Source organism: Mus pahari, chromosome 9, assembly GCF_900095145.1.
Source record: "Mus pahari chromosome 9, PAHARI_EIJ_v1.1, whole genome shotgun sequence".
NCBI classification, from domain to species: domain Eukaryota; kingdom Metazoa; phylum Chordata; class Mammalia; order Rodentia; family Muridae; genus Mus; species Mus pahari.
Window position 1 is genome coordinate 89969418 of NC_034598.1, and position 16661 is coordinate 89986078.

At 36.6% G+C, this 16661-nt stretch overlaps 2 protein-coding genes across 2 annotated transcripts in view; one reads left to right on the forward strand and one right to left on the reverse strand.

The window, feature by feature from the left end:
- Mterf2 (mitochondrial transcription termination factor 2) overlaps nucleotides 1–2829 on the forward strand; it is a 7677-nt gene extending 4848 nt beyond the window's left edge. The window contains exon 3 of the mRNA XM_021205448.2: nucleotides 1433–2829. Within this exon, the coding sequence (XP_021061107.1) occupies nucleotides 1461–2645 (1185 nt within the window). The 5' untranslated portion in view covers nucleotides 1433–1460 and the 3' untranslated portion in view covers nucleotides 2646–2829. The remainder of the gene's footprint in view (nucleotides 1–1432) is intronic.
- Nucleotides 2830–6476: 3647 nt separating this feature from the next.
- Tmem263 (transmembrane protein 263) overlaps nucleotides 6477–16661 on the reverse strand; it is a 13726-nt gene continuing 3541 nt past the window's right edge. The window contains exons 2-3 of the mRNA XM_021205465.2: nucleotides 11945–12011; nucleotides 6477–7889 (exon numbers count right to left, since the gene is read on the reverse strand). Coding sequence (XP_021061124.1) covers nucleotides 7603–7889; nucleotides 11945–12005 — 348 coding nt within the window. The 5' untranslated portion in view covers nucleotides 12006–12011 and the 3' untranslated portion in view covers nucleotides 6477–7602. The remainder of the gene's footprint in view (nucleotides 7890–11944; nucleotides 12012–16661) is intronic.

Below are 16661 nucleotides of genomic sequence, written 5' to 3' on the forward strand. Positions count from 1 at the left end.
AAGAAAGAAAGAAAGAAAGAAAGAAAGAAAGAAAGAAAGAAAGAAAGAAAGAAAGAAAGAAAGGAAAGAGAGAGAAAGAAAATACACATTGAGTCATTCTGACCCTTCTGTTCGAGAGTGGTTGAAAGTTTCATGGGGAAAACCTCACGATAGTAAGAGGACTGACATCCTTCTTAAAGATAACTTGAGAGCAAACCTTTCTGAAACACTGCGCTTTTTAAAGCTCCTGGCATGTGGGGTTGCTTCCTTGCATCTTACTGTTACTGTCCACCTTAGTATAACCTACCTTGCTTTGTGTCTTGTCTTTGTCTGGGCTCCACTATGTGGACAACCTGTATGAAATAAATGTGCATGCTTTCTTACTGACCATTTTGCTACTTTATTGCATGCACCCAGCCAGGACCCCAAGTCAGAAGTAGAGAATTGCAGCCCCTTATATCATCAGAGGCTGCACGGCTTCAGACTGTAGCCATCTCCTAATAGGTGAAGATGGCAAGGGGCATTTGGCTAGACTGAGAGGCACGGCTGAGACTACCCCTGGGTTTAGTTGAAGGCAGCTACCTTACCCAACCCTGCTTCATGAGCTGGAGTAGCACCATCACCATCACACAGCTGACCCGATTTCCAGAGGTTCCGCTAAAGCCAGCACATAGCACTTCTCATGTTGCCTAAGACTTACTTTAATCCTGAATTTATAAAAACAAGTTGCATTTGCCAAAGTTCTAATAAAGCAAACATGAATTCATGTACTCCTTTTTAAAAGTAGAATGTTATTTATTTGTTTGTTTGTTTATTTGTTTGTTATTTATATGAGTACACTGTAGCTGTATTCAGATGCACCAGAAGAGGGCATCAGATCCCATTACAGATGGTTGTGAGCCACCATTGCTGGGAATTGAACTCAGGACCTCTGGAAGAGAAGACAGTGCTCTTAACCTGCTGAGCCATCTCTCCAGCCCCTATGTACTCATTTCAAATAAAACAAACTAACCTGTCTGGATTATAGCTTGTCAGCAAAAATACTTGAAAATAGAATGAAAGATGACTTCTCCCTTCCTAAGCATCTACCTGAGCTAAACATCAACTTGAAAAATATAAAACCTTATAAAAAACAATTACCTGTGTAATATGCCTCCTAAAAAAAGACATAACAGTTGTCGAAAAGGGAATTTGTGTCTTAACAGTTGAGACCTAGGAACCTTTGAACCCCATGACCTCCAACCTGTAATTGGAGCACTTGCTTCACAGGATGGATACAGAGCTCAAATGGAATGTTCTTATATAGGGTGAGAAGCCTTAAATTTGTGATAAGATGTATCATGATGGGATAGTTTCCTTGCCGGCTTAAACCGTTCCCAGTTACTGCTTAGGACTCAGATTTCTCAGTGTTGTAAAAGCCAGTGCTCCTTTTAAGTCTTCATCTTCCATGCAGGCACAATGTGGACATTCTCAGCCTTAAGATGTGGAAATTAGCCAGAGCTCACAGCATGTCGTGGAGGTTGCTGACAGGATACCAACTCTGCAGACCGTGTCTTCTCAGAAAGCCGCAACCAGCTCTGAAAATCAAACCTTCTTCAGCATGTGTCACCTACGGAACGGACAGCCAGTCAGATAAAGAAAACAAGAGAACGGTGGAAAAGCTCTGTGCATGTTTAGTTGACATTAGAAAAATCCGCAGGCTGAAAGGATGGGTGCTTCTAGAGGAGGAAACCTACGTTGAAGAGATTGCAAATATTTTGAAAGAACTAGGTGCCAAGAAAACTGTGATTGCCAGTATATTAGAACGCTGTCCGGAAGCGATTGTCTGCAGTCCCGCTGCTGTTAACACCAAAAGGAAACTCTGGCAGATGGTCTGCAAAAACGAGGCAGAGTTAATCCAGTTAATAGAGCAGTTTCCAGAATCTTTCTTTAATGTTAAGGACCAGGAGAACCAGAAGCTAAATGTTCAGTTCTTTCAAGAGCTGGGACTCAAGAATGTGGTGATTAGCAGGTTTCTGACAACGGCCTCTAGCATTTTCCATAATCCTGTAGAGAACAATAAACAAATGATAGGGGTTCTCCAGGAGAGCTACCTAAACTTAGGTGGCTCTGAGGCCAATGCTAAAGTGTGGCTACTAAAATTATTAAGCCAAAATCCATTCATTGTGTTAAATTCTCCTACAGCTGTAGGTGAAATACTGAAATTTCTTCAAGGACAAGGCTTCACAGACTCTGAAGTTCTTCAGCTTCTGTCCAAACTTAAAGGGTTTCTTTTTCAACTTCAGCCAGGAAGTATCCAGAACAGTATTTCCTTCACTAAAACTACTTTTGAGTGTACAGACTATGACCTACGACAGTTAGTTGTGAAGTGCCCAGCCCTTCTCTATTATCCTGCTTCTGTCCTAGAAGAGAGAATCCAGGCACTGTTGAAAGAAGGCATCTCCATAGCTCAAATAAGAGAGTCACCAATGGTTCTGGAATTGACGCCCCAGATAATTCAATATAGGATAAGAAAGTTGAATTCTTTAGGTTATGGAGTAAAGGATGGACATCTAGCAAGTCTAAATGGAACAAAAAAGGAGTTTGAGGCTAACTTTAGCAAAATGCAAGCCAAACAAGGAAGGCCATTATTTAACCCTGTGGCATCATTAAAGGTTGAAGAGTGACAGGGCAAAGTGGCCAATTCACAATGACTTAAGCAATTCAGCTTATAAGCACTAATGATTCTCAGGACCTACTGAGATTCTGAGTTGTGTTCAAGTGACCTCATAATTGGTAGTTTCTGACTCATTTGCTATATTTTAAAATGTAAATTGTGCTTAAATAAAACCAGTAACTTTGATCTTGGAACTATTATTCCAAAACATCATATATTAAGCGGCAGGAGTGTGATAGTTCACACAAATCATTTTGAAGAAGTTGACAGTTCACACTCTTGACTAGAGTACAGGAACACCTCTGTTCCATGAGCTGCTACCAAAGTATAAATCCTCATGACCAGCCTTGAGTCATTAACAGGCAACAACACATTCTTTTAGAGAGCTAACTTCACCTTGAGTTTGTAATGAGTATCTTTGAGGAGTATTACTCATCCAGAAGGATTAAGAGCCTACTTCTGTGGTGAGTTTGAAATCTCTTAAGAAACATGCACTCATTCCGTTCCTCATTTTACAAATGACTTTCATAGCAGAGTTCAGATTTATTAAGATCTGAATTCTGTTTAATTTCAGGAAAGATTTTCACCTTTCCCTAAACAGCAAAAGAAAGGAATGCAAACAGATTATAGGGGAGGGGTCTGAAAACTAATTTCAAACTTAATTCATGCACTTGAAATGAATGTAGCTTCCTAGAAAGCCTGAAAATCTACTTTATGTGATACCATTTTCAGTTGTAGTATTTCCACTTCTAAGATAAACATTAACAAGATAAAGAATGGTGTATAATTTGTAACAACTGTAATATCATTGTTTGTAATGCACAACAGTTGACTATGTGGTGTACACAGCTTCTCAATATAATGAGGCATGCAGCCTTTATCTTATTTTTTCATTCTCTTAGCCAATGCAAATATCCCTCACTATCCGAATCTGTTCAGTTCCTTAGTTGGGATAATGAATAGTAACAAGTGCCCAGGAAGCTAAGAATATTTAACTCTTCTACAATAAGACTCAAAGTAAGGCACTTACCCAAAGCAGTTAGGACTGTCAAGAAAAATGTTAAGACCAGATGTTGGCAGCTGTGGTCTAGTGGCAGAGTTCATGTTTCACCTTGAATTCAATCACAATTTTGTACCTGAATGTGTGTGTGTGTGTGTGTGTGTGTGTGTGTGTGTGTATATATAAGAAAAAGAACATGTGGGCTGGTGAGATGGCTCAGCAGGTAAGAGCACCCNACTGCTCTTCCAAAGGTNCAGAGTTCAAATCCCAGCAACCACATGGTGGCTCACAACCATCCTTAACAAGATCTGACTCCCTCTTCTGGAGTGTCTGAAGACGGCTACAGTGTTCTTACATATAATAAATAAATAAATCTTAAAAAAAGAAAAAAGAAAAAAGAAAAAGAACATGTGCTTCATTTAGTGTAGCACAAAATGAAAAGCATCACTATCTAAGGAGAAGGAGTTCATAGTAAGTGTGAACCTTTTTAGACCTTTTTCCTGGCAATTATCAGTAATACATGCACTGGCTCACTTTCTTAAAGCAGGTCTGGAAAAATTACAGGCTACAAGGTCCTCTACAGTCACCTGTCAACTGTGAGGTGGTCAGTAACAGGCAAGAGGCCAAGAATGAAGCTGTGAGAAGTCAGATGTGGAGATAAACATCAGCACCACTTGCACTGCTATAGCATTTAGAGTCTTGGCTGTAGATGAGATTGTCACAGAGGCAACTAAGATGTGGGGAAGTGACTAATGAATTTGGGGAGTGACTATTAGAGTAGTGAAGTGAGAAGTCAATGTAGAGTGGGTTGAAGGGCTCAGGACACAGGTTAGTCAGCAAAGCACGTGGGAAATTAGAACCTAAGTTAGGTTTAACTCCTAGAACTCACAGAAGAATCGCCAGTGTGAAGTGGCCATGGGATCCCTGCAGCAGCAATCTTAAGTTGGCTCCTTAACTACATACAATAGAAAAGTGTTCCCTAGGTCTAGCTCTTCAGCTTTCACTTTCGTATGCCCAAGAATAAACCACAAAGGTTGTTTAAGAGACTAAACAAATAAGAGACTAAAAACTGAGATGACGAAACCTAGACATCTGAATTTTCAGACTTTTAGTTGTTTGTGTTTGTACTTTACTGGTGTGTCTACATATCATGTCTGTAAAGTATCACCAAAAACCCTGCTGCACATCCTAAACTGTGTAATCTTGACTTTTGAGATCATCCTGTTTACAAATTCCCTTTATTTCTGTAGATCTTTATGAAACATTCCATCTTTGTAGATCACAGTCCTTTATTATCAGATTCAGGTGTTCTTTCACATCCCTTTAATACAAAAATCCCCGCATTATTCAATCAGGTATTTTCATCTGACATTTCACTAAATACAATATTCATATCAACATTGTTAGATCAGTCATTCAAGTGGGTCACTGTGCCAAAACCCACTCAAAAATGGAGCCAAATAACAGATACCTCCAGGTGTATATAACAAAGTGAACTAGTCCTGTTTAACAGGTCAAATCGCTAGTCTATGTAAACTAGAAGGGACTCAGTTTTATAGCTGTACACATCAAATGGCAAGTTCATTTCAGTTAGAACTACAGCTACCTGTATATTTGTACAGTTCTCTGCTATCGTAAAAGCCCCTCTGAACCACACTGTACTTTAGCATTTAAGACAATTGAGAAAATTTACCAGTTGGCTTTTCTGTAGCAGAAATTAATTAGCCATTTTTCCTCAAGTGATTTTAAAGACAAGCAAAGTTGAAAATAAATATGCAAGCAAATAGTATACTAAGCCTACACTTAGACTAATTCAAGTACAAAGCATAGCAGAGCCTCTAAGTTAGAAATACAAACTAGCAATGAATCAATAAATTCTTCTAAATAGCAGGAATCAAGTTCTCCAATACCATTATTTAGATCACTGAGAATGGGTCTATTAATTTTGAAACTTTAAAAATACCATTTGTTAACACATTTCACCAGATGTACCAACAAATGTCTCTTAAATGATACTGCATGAAATAAATGACCATTTAATTCCTTCTAAATTTAATTCAATGATTTTAAATTTTGTATAAACATAAAGTTCCAAGAACATTTGTAGATTTGCTTGACAGTCCTGCTGTTATTTATGAATGGTTTTTAAATTTATATTTTTATTCAACTGTTGGTCCACATTACTAATAGAATCCTCTTAAGAGTTCCAAACATTTGAACCTACATATTCGGGTGATCTTCTCCTGATCTCAGGAACACTACATTTTGACTTAAACCAAGGCACTACTCCCTTCCTCTCTCCAGGGAATTAGAAGGGGCAGAATGGAGACAGAATTCTAGTTTTAGGTATAAAGAAAATTAAGAATTTTTTTCAGGCTTAGATTGTAAGATAAATGCCAAAAATATGTCACTTATAAATTTCCATGAAACTAAGCATTAAGACAAAAAGAAATGAACTTCTGAGTTACATTCTGTGAGAATGAATGTGTTATGATAACACATTAAGACACAACACACTTACCATCCATATCAAAAACCTTCAACTTCCTGAAACTGGCTTGAGAAATGGTATGTCTACAGCTGCTTTAGAGGGTTATAAGAGAACATGTTTTAAAGCTATGAATGAACTTCACTGCGGATGCAGCTCAGTTGGTACAATACTTGCCTACTATGCATGCGGCCCTGGGTTCCATCCCCAACATCACATAAACCAAGCATGGTATCTCATGCCTGGAATCCCAGCACTTGGCAGGTAAATGCAGAATTAGAAGCTCAAGAATATCCTCAGCTACATATCCAGTTCAAGACCAGCCTGGGCTTTAGAAGACCCCATCTCAAAAGAAAACAACCACAACAACAACAACAACAAACCTAAATACAACATTGAGAGCACTTATGTATTTTTTTTTAATTCAAAGCCAATGTATGGAGCCAATCTCATTCATTTGAAGAGTCAATCCTTATACATTAATGGTTGATTTTATTGTATTTTTAAAGGAATTATTACTAATAATTTAAGACATCCTAAAGAAAGAATAAGCATGAAGGATTATCTTAGATTCTTCAGATAATTATAAAAACTTAAAAATGAATATTTATTCCCTCTCAATATGAAACTTCCCACACAGCTTTTGATGAGCTAAGAAATGTTCCATAGATACCGTGGGGTGTATTAATGATGGGGCCATAAATCCAACTACCAATGCATGTCTCGTGTTGAGTGCTCACAAGAGCTGATAAGCACTGCCTTACCCAGGGCACCAGGAGACCCCTTTACCTCAGTACTCCTGAGATTTTTAAGAGGGAAACGAGTTTTACAACCTTTAAAAGAGTTCACTGATAATTATAAGAACTGCACATATTTAAGATTATTAGAAAAGATGTTTTCTTTTGTAAGGCATCAATGATTAAACAAACAGAATGTTTATCTAACTAAAAAAAAAAAATTAACAGCATCATAAAACCGTTTGTCTTCTAAACTTTTGAATTCCTGCTACTTTTTTGCCAGCTTAAATAAGAATTCCTCTTGGCCTAAACCACTATAGTTATAAAAAACTAAGACATCTGAAACTATTAGGCACATCAAAGGTACAGTTTATGTAGTTCGAGTCTCTTTGTAAGGGTCATATGAGTTACCTGGCACACTGTACACATGGAACTGTAAAATCATCTACTAAATTGAACTTTCACATTTTTTAGTCAAACTGAAAGACTTAGAGCAAATATTTAAACATACCATATCTTCAGTTACAACTGAACAAGTGTAACATTTTATCAGATAAAAAGCTGAACTTAAGGATGAGAAGCCTTCAGACACTGTGGTAGTACTGGTCTCTTGTGTTTTAGATGCAGCCAGTCACCAATACTTTCAACACAGCAGTCTAGCGGTTGACTGGGTTGTAGTCTGTAATTGAGCTGTTCAATGCCACTGGCATCATATGCTGTGGAGAGCAAGTGTATTTCTCTCTCAATCAGACTTGTCTTTCTTCTTTCCTGATAAGGGCACTTTGTTTACAACTGCAGACCCAACAGCTGTCACACCTCCAGCCACAGCAGACACGCCTCCTTTCACCAACCCTATTCCCATGGAAGGCACAGTTGTAACAGCTGTTTTGGTCACTTCCAGACTCTTTCCACCAATCCAAGCCACACCACCAATGGTGGCACCAACAGCTCCCTTTGTAACACTGAAGATACCTCCAGTCACACGAGACAACATCCCTGGCTGCTGTTGCGGGTGATCTTTCATTGACCCTAATGAGAGAAATATGATAGTCAATATCAAGTCTTTCTAAGAACAGTTCAAATCATTAAGTAACCTTTCTCACAACTAGCAGCTTAATCTGATAAACTCTGTTATACTGAGTAAGTAAGGAGCTCTTGCCTGAGTACAGCTGCAGATGCCTTATAGTATACCTTGGCCCACAACTAAGTCTTCGAAGCAAGGTCTTGTTAATGTAGTCCACACTTTCCTCAAACTCGAAATTTTTTTACCTCTACTTCACAAACACTGAGTTTATAGGTATACACCACCACACATAGTGTTGTGTAGCAATTTCCTCTGAGATTAAGATCTTCCATTTTGAAGGGAAGCTGGTTAAGACACAGAATATTTTATTAAAAGGAAGGTAAAAGTTCCATTCTATATAGAAGTTCCTTAAGCTCAGAAAGTAATTCAGATCAGCTTCAGGAAGTTCCTGAAACTGACCAGATTCACTAGGCCCCTCCTTTTCTAAATATATATTAAGGACCAGTGAAAGACATTCAAACAAGCTGAGGTGCCTGAAAGAAGCAGAGACCAGCTGAGCTACCTGGGAGGGACACTCTCCAACCTGTTGAGCTCCCTTGCAGGCTGTAGAGTGTACTCCACATTTCCAGCTTCTGTGAGCTGTCACCCATACTGGAGTGGACTTTAGTGATCAGCTGTCTTTGATTCACTTCTACTCCTATAAGTAAACCCAATTAAACTTATTGGTTTACCAAGTTTGACTCCAGTATTTTTTTTTATAAAAAGAAATATTATAGAGACTAAACCACTTTATACAGTATAATCTTATTTTAGAAGATATATTTTAAATGTTTCTCTGATTTGCAGTTTTACTAATAAAATTTTACCCTAAAAAGTATGAAAAATAAAAATATAAACATATGTAGCCTTCAATTTCTTATTCAGGATGCAGTTATTATCAAAATAATCGTCTTCATATAATGTGATCCTGAAGGTATTTTGGGGATCTCTAAGGACTTTGAGGAGAGGGGACATGTAGTAAAAAAAAAAAAATCTCCTTCAAAATATATTAAAATGGCTTTGTCTTTTCACTTTATACTCTCACAAATCTCTAACTGAGAGTTCCAGAAATTAATAAATCACAAAAGACCATGGCAAAAAAACAAAGGCAGCTGCAAAAATGTACCTGTCTTCTCTCCAAACAGTAATGAGATTTTATAAAAAATATACAAACAGGATCAACTAGGTAACAGATCTCTTATCTGAAAGTTCTAAAATTGAGCCTTTCTAAGACAAAGCACAGGTTCCTCCTAAGACTTTTTTCATTGACTGGAAGCTTTACATTCTAATTAGGGCAGTCTTACTGATTATTCCAAATAGTACATCAGGTACAAACTAGCACTCAGAATTAATATTTGGAATTACACGATATTAAAAGGTTATTGCACAGCACAGGAAACTATAAGAACAGCAAAGAGCCCACAGAACAGATGAACATTTTTGCCAGCTGTACATCAAACAGAGAATGAATATCCAGATTTTATTTTCTTAAAGTACAAACACACACACACAAAGCATTAACCAAAGTGTTTGATATCCTTGGCCCTCGGGAAAAATGCAAATTAAGACGACTGTTAGATATCATCTCACCCAAGTAAGAATTGCTAGCATCAAAACTAATAAGGTCAGTTGCAGTGGCACACGCCTTTAATCCCAACACTCAGGAAGCAGAACCAGGCAGATATATCTGTGTATACTTGTTTTCTACCTTAAAATTCAAAGTATCATTATGGTATTTGCAATCAATATTGGTTCTCTCTGATTTCCCCCATCAACATACCAAGTTCCAGACCAGTCAGACATAGAGAGACCCTTGTCTCTGAACAAACAAAAATTGAAAACTAATAACAAATGTTGGTGAGAAAAGAGGAAACCCTGTTCATTGCTTTAAGGAATGCAAATCAGTACAGCCATCATGTATGAAGGTCTCTCAAAAAACTGAAATAGAATTATTGTATGACATGATATTTGCACATCCATGTTTATTGCTTCTCTATCTACAACAGCAAAGAAATGGAACCAGCCTGGATGCCCATCAAGAGACGATATTGAAAATGTGGCACATATATATAATAGAATTATATTCAGCTTTAAAGAAAAATGAAATTACAAAATGTGCAAAAAAATGAATGGATTTGGAAAGTATTAAGCTAGATGATGCAAACTCAGAAAGAAGTAACTGCATATTCTCTTTCATATTTGGATCCTAGCTTTAATATACATGTGTATACAAGTGGGAAAAAATGCAGATAAAACCTAAAAATCTCAAACAGTTCAAACAAAGGCAAAAAGAAATGCTAAGGAAAAGGGGACATGAAGGCAAAGGAACACATGTGGCCTAGAAAACAGAAAGGAGACAAGAAAGGAAGTGGGACATGGGGAAGGAAAATCAGCTAAAACAAATTTTGCTTTAAAATTCCATGATACTTGTATTTAAATATGAAAACAAATATTAAAAACCAACAAAATATTACACATATAAGATATATTTACTGCTAAATTTGTTTTTAAAACACAAATATTAAAACTACTGAGCATAATAAATTTTAAATGTTTAAATGGCTAAAAATAAGAGACTTAAGGTACAGGTAATATATTGGTTATAAAAAGATAAAATATATAACAAAATTAAATATGTTAATTATAAAGTTATATAAAATTAGAGTACTGAGGCAGCAAGAAGACCTCAGATTGAGGGTAGCCTAGGCTACATAAGATGACCATGTCTCAAAAATATGTTTAACTTTATTATAATGTAAAATCTTTTCCCAAAGATAAGGATCAGGGAATGATGGCACATTCTTGTCAGAGAGACCCTATCTCCAAAGAAAACAAAGAGTTGGGTTTTTGTTTTGTTTTTTATTTTTTTGGGACAAGTTCTCACTTATGTAGCCCCGGCTGTTCTGGAAATCACTATATAAACCAGGCTGGTCTTGAACTCACAGTGATCTGCTTGCCTCTGCCTCCTGAGTGCTGTGATTAAAGAAATGTACCACTAAACATGGTTAACAAATTTTTAAAACTCAAGACACAGAAACAGAAAACATACATTTTATATATACATATATTACATATACTTGGAATATATAATAAGCTTACACAAATTGTTCTTTAAGAAAAACACTGAACTAATAATTTTCAGGTTATTCTACCTCTAAACTAAATGAAACCAATTAGATAGTTCCTCCTCATTCACTATGTAGCCAAGCTGTGAACTTGGTATCCTCTGGTTTTTATGTCACAGTGCTGGGATTGCATGTGTCAGTCACCATGGCAGGCTTACCTGAAAGATTTTTATTTCTTTTTATATCTTCACAGAAAATTGATTTATGACTAATAATATGGGCAGAAACTTTCAGAGAGGGAAAACAGAACTGGGAAGAAATGCAATACCTAGGGTTAGGACATCTAGTCCAGGAATCAACATACAGTTCCCCAAAGAGGTAATTATTTAGATCAAGCTTAGAAAGTCTATACCAAATCCACAAGAAAAATAAGACTACAGTCATTTTCTGTACAGAGTTAGGATACCAGGGAAGAGGAGGCAAACAGTGCTTCCAAGACTCATGTCACAGTTTTCAAGCTAAAATAGTTAGGAATTAGAAAGACAAATTAAGCAGAACCCAAGACCATATATGAACATAGAGAGCAGTATCGATTACACTGTAATAAATTCTAGGAATTCTTAAATTCTCAAATCTTCAATTAGGTGTGTTCATATGCAGGACATCAAAAATAAACAGTCCATCCTGTACCTCCCACACTTTCGCAAATAAAAGGATGTTTTTGCTTGTGAAATGGTCTTAAAATGAAAGTGTGACAAGAAAATAAACCTTAAGTAATGGAAATTGTGTCTCTATACACCAAGGTCTGTATTTTCTTATTAAAGGCTCAATTATTTTTGGAACATGTCCATTGACTACATAAAGGCTATAATTCTTTACATTTAATTTTTAAAAATGATCATAGCTTTAATTTTCCATCATATTCCTTCCATGCTTAGTGCTGAGTACATGCTTACCTTCTGGGGGTTCATCACTAAGGTAAGATGGAATTTCTTGATTTTTATCTGCCTGATTCATGATAACCTATAAAACAAAACATAATTCTGAGTAAGACTACCACTTCTTGCATGCTGTGTTAAATCAACTTAAGCGATTTTATTTAAATAAAGAACATTTTCAAGTACCCACCAAAGAGTAACTCATCCTATCTCCTATTTCAAACTATAGCATTTACAAAAGACTTGAAATTTCACCAAGGGACAATAGAAATCTTATTGGCAGCACTAAGGAAGAACAGCAATGCTGACTCAAGTTTCCCTTTGTTGTTTTCACTGTGGCACTTCAACTTAAACAGAAAACTGCTGGTAAAGAAGAGCTGGACAATAATAAAAGCACGGAAAAATAAGCTCCCGCTCTGAACACGTAACACACCTATCTGAATCCGTAAAGACCTGAATGTTTTGTTTCTTTAACAGTTATATACATGAATAGTGAGAGAATTGAAAAACCTGTGGAAAAACATAAACTATGATTAATTCTAAGTAAAGATATGAAAGAAATTTAAGAACTAATACTCTATTAAAAAATATGGTTAGAATTCCTTTTCCAAATTCCTTTATGATCTGAAAATACTTGCTCTTTTTTTTTTTAAATAAACTTGGCTAAATAAAGGCAAGACAAGATTGACCTAAAACTGACTATATGATATCTTGCTTGGACAGAAAACCAGGACTGTGATTCCAGCAGTCAAATAAGTATTTTTCCTATGTCTCTAAGGCCTTACAGTCAACCAAGTGTTTGCCCTATGTCTCTAAGGACTGTTATTATATCTATGCATAAACAACAGATATTTAAAAGGATATTGTGAAGAGGCTGAGCAGATGACTCAATCAGTCAAGTGCTTACCACACAAACATTGAAAACTTCAGTTCTGAATCTCAAAACCCACTTTAAAGAAAAAACTTAATTAAAATCTGGGTATATGCTTGCAGACCCAGAGGTGTTAAGGAGGCTGAAGATCTATGAGGCTTACTGGCCAGCCATTCTAACTAAATTAGTGAGCTCCAGTTTCAGTGAAAGACCATGCCTCAAAACCAGTAAGATGGAGAGCTGATTGAAGAATACAACCAATGTTCATCCCTGGCCTCTACACGCACACACACATACATGTACTTAGGCACCTGCAGACCATCTTACACATGCAAACATGGACATACATAAACAAAATGAAGAATTTAAAAAGACATTGTGAAAATGTACAATGAACTTTAACACACTAATTATCAAGTAGTGATTAAGTATCAACTTGAGCTAAACAATGTTCTAGGTACAAAGGGCGCGATGAATCCCTGCCATAGGGCAATAGTCACACTAGCTGGGGAGGATGATATATTAACACTATAGTGTATGTCAAACAATGCTAAAAGCTATCAATGTGGAGGAATGGAAAAGAAAAAGTGGTGTTTTAAATGGATATTCTGTGAAGGTTTCATTTTGGGTGCATCCCACAAGAGGTAAAGCATCAGATATTTAAATGAAGAGTCTTCAATCAGAGCAGCAAGAAAAAGGACCCTGAGGTGAAAGCTTACCAGGAGCAGCAAGAAACAAGAGCTAATAAAGAATGAAGAGACTACATCAAAGGGCAGTAAGAGATGGAATCACAAAATGTGGTCTGCAGCATACAAGCCCATGCAGTCAATCAATGGTGGAGACTGGCTTTTAGCAGAGTGAGTTGGAGAACCAATGAGACACACTGAACAGAATAATGAGGTGTTCTTGTTTACAGTTTTTAAATATTAAAACAGGTGTGGGGGCTCAGGCCTATAATCCTAGCACTCAGGAAGTTAAGGCTGGGATACCTGTAGTTCAAGGCAATCCTAGGCTACCCAGCTATGTCCTACCTAAAAAAAAAAAAAAAAAAAAGAGGCGGAGGAGGAGGAAGAGGAAGAAAAGGAAAAAGAAGAAGAGGAGGAAAAGGAGGAGGAAGAGGAAGAGGAGATCATTCTGACTACCATGGAAAGAACAAGAGTAGGAAAGCTCAAGTCACTGCAGAAAGACCTGTTACACTATATTTCAATAATCCAAGCTGAGAAACGAAATAGAAATGGAAACTTGGGTATGGGACACAGCAAACTAAAAAGTAGAGATTTTAAAAGGTTATTTTAATTTCCTGTATTACATCCTGACTTTAGAACCTAAATCCCAAAACAGACTTCAGTGGGCCCTAAAAACCAACAACATAAATCATGTAATGATAACTATCTTTCAGTTGCTCTGGTAACAGTCCTGACTCAACACACTTAGTAGCAGCACCTAATCTGGTCTGCCTTGTGAATTTAGCACATGATTTCATATGACTAAAAAAGTAACAATAAACATATATAATCTTGCACAGAAAAAAAAAAAAAGAATATCAGTTGGTTCTTTGTTCCAAGCCAAAATTCTTGACTAACTTGACTTAATTAGAAAACTCTCAAACTAGAAAGCTACATTTATTTCCATTTATATCTACAAACATAGTAAGAACATAACAAATTATATTGCATAGTGTTCAAGACTCTAGCTTTAAAAAGCCTGTTTAAATCCCAACTGATATAAAATATATGACACTGGGCGTGGTGGCGCACGCCTTTAATCCTAGCACTCGGGAGGCAGAGGCAGGCGGATTTCTGAGTTCGAGGCCAGCCTGGTCTACAAAGTGAGGTCCAGGACAGCCAGGGCTATACAGAGAAACCCTGTCTTGAAAAACCAAAAATAAAATATAAAAATAAAATATATGACAAAGGAAAAATAATTTAAGAGATTTAAAATAGAAACTAAGATATTCCAGCCCTAACCCTAAAATGAGAATATTATTTAACAGATTCTAAAGCAAAACATGTAGAAAATCCTGAGAAAATTTGTGTGTTCCTTCTGTGAAAAAAATTATTACATGGCCACTTTCTTCTTCCAACAGACTGTTAATTTGAGAGACAGTTCTGTGTAAACTGTTCATTATATTCCACTATACAACACAAATATATATACATTTACCTACTTACATACACAGAAACATGTGTATCTCAAGGTCAATTGCTGATGGTCAACAATAGAAGCTACGATAATGAATACCAAAATACAAAAACTAGCTACGATTCTTGTCCCTCACTAGTAAGGAGTCCCTGCTACACCTTTCCAATACCATCAATTCTGTCATGCTTACCGTGCTGTGAAGGACCATATTCCCACAAATCCTTGAGCCAAATGAGACCCCTCCTCTTTAGCATATCTAAGGAAACACCAGCAGAGTGAATAGACAGCCTATAGGAAACCTTTGCCAACTAGACATCAGAGGCTTAATATCCAGACTATTTATATATAAACAAAACACCAAAAGAACAAATAATATAACCAATAAAATGGGCAAATAAACTAAACAGCTACCAAATAAACTACACATAACCAATGCATGTATTAAAAGTACTCAACATCCTTAAACAACAAGGAAATGCTAATCAAAACTGTAGATTCCCTTTCACCCCAATCAGAATGGCTATCTTCAAGAAAACAGAAACAAATGCTGTCAGGATTAGGAGAGATTAAGGGGGTCCTTGTATAAGTATCTCCTTATAAGATCTCGAGGTAAGCACTTTTTTCTCTGCTCTGCCTATCATTTTTTACTTTACTCTGATTTCTTCTTAGCTTTTATTATCACTTAGTATCTATTTTATATGTATCCCTATTAGAATATAAGCTCTGTGAGAACAAGGGTTTGAGGTTTGTTCACTATTTCATCTTTTGGTCCTTAATGTCTGATATAGTCAAATACTTGAATTTCTGTGCCCAAGCCAACTTGGATATTAAAACAAGTTCATGGGGGAAAATCTAGTTTGTTAGATTTCTAGAATGAGCAACTAAGTATGCAGAAATGATAATCAAGATGGTATACATTAAAAAAACATTTCATCAAGAGGCTTCTGAACAAGTTGTATTTTAGACACCTTCAAAACATCTACAGAATGTTATAGAAGATGCCTTCAGGGACTCCACAGAAAATATTCATTGGGCAATTGTACTTAAGAAGCTAAGACAGTCTGAGAGAAGTTGAGGTTTAGACAATGGCAATTAAGTAATGACTTAATCAATGGAGGGTGGGTGATGTGCTCATGTTTATGTATGACTAAAACAGACTTACACCCTTCATTAGAGTGTATTTAAGAGTCAGCTGAAGAAGAGAATTTAGCAAAAACAAACCTTCAAATGAGTAGCCAGTATTCATTGAATAGTTAGTATAAATTCATAGAGAGCAAGAAAGGAATGTATAAGATTCTGAAAGTTTCCCACAAATTTAATGCAGATTAGTATAAAAGATTAGTATCAAATGATCTGATTATTTGTACAACAAAAAGACTGAATCCTAAAGTTTTAACTAAGATTGCAAGTTGGAACCCAGGTGTCGCACAATCCTATAATCCCAACGCCCTGGAGACTGAAGCAGGGCTGCCATGAGTTTGAGATCAGCTTGGCTACATTGTGAACTCTAGACCAGCCAGAGTTAGAAAACAAGACTGTACCTCAAAAGGAAATAACATATAAAATTTAACCTTTTGATAAGAAAAAAATATTTATGTGTTTTGGCCTGTTTGCACAAATGTATAGCCGGGCCTGGTGGCGCAGGCCTTTAATCCCAGCACTCGGGAGGCAGAGGCAGGCGGATTTCTGAGTTCGAGGCCAGCCTGGTCTACCAAGTGAGTT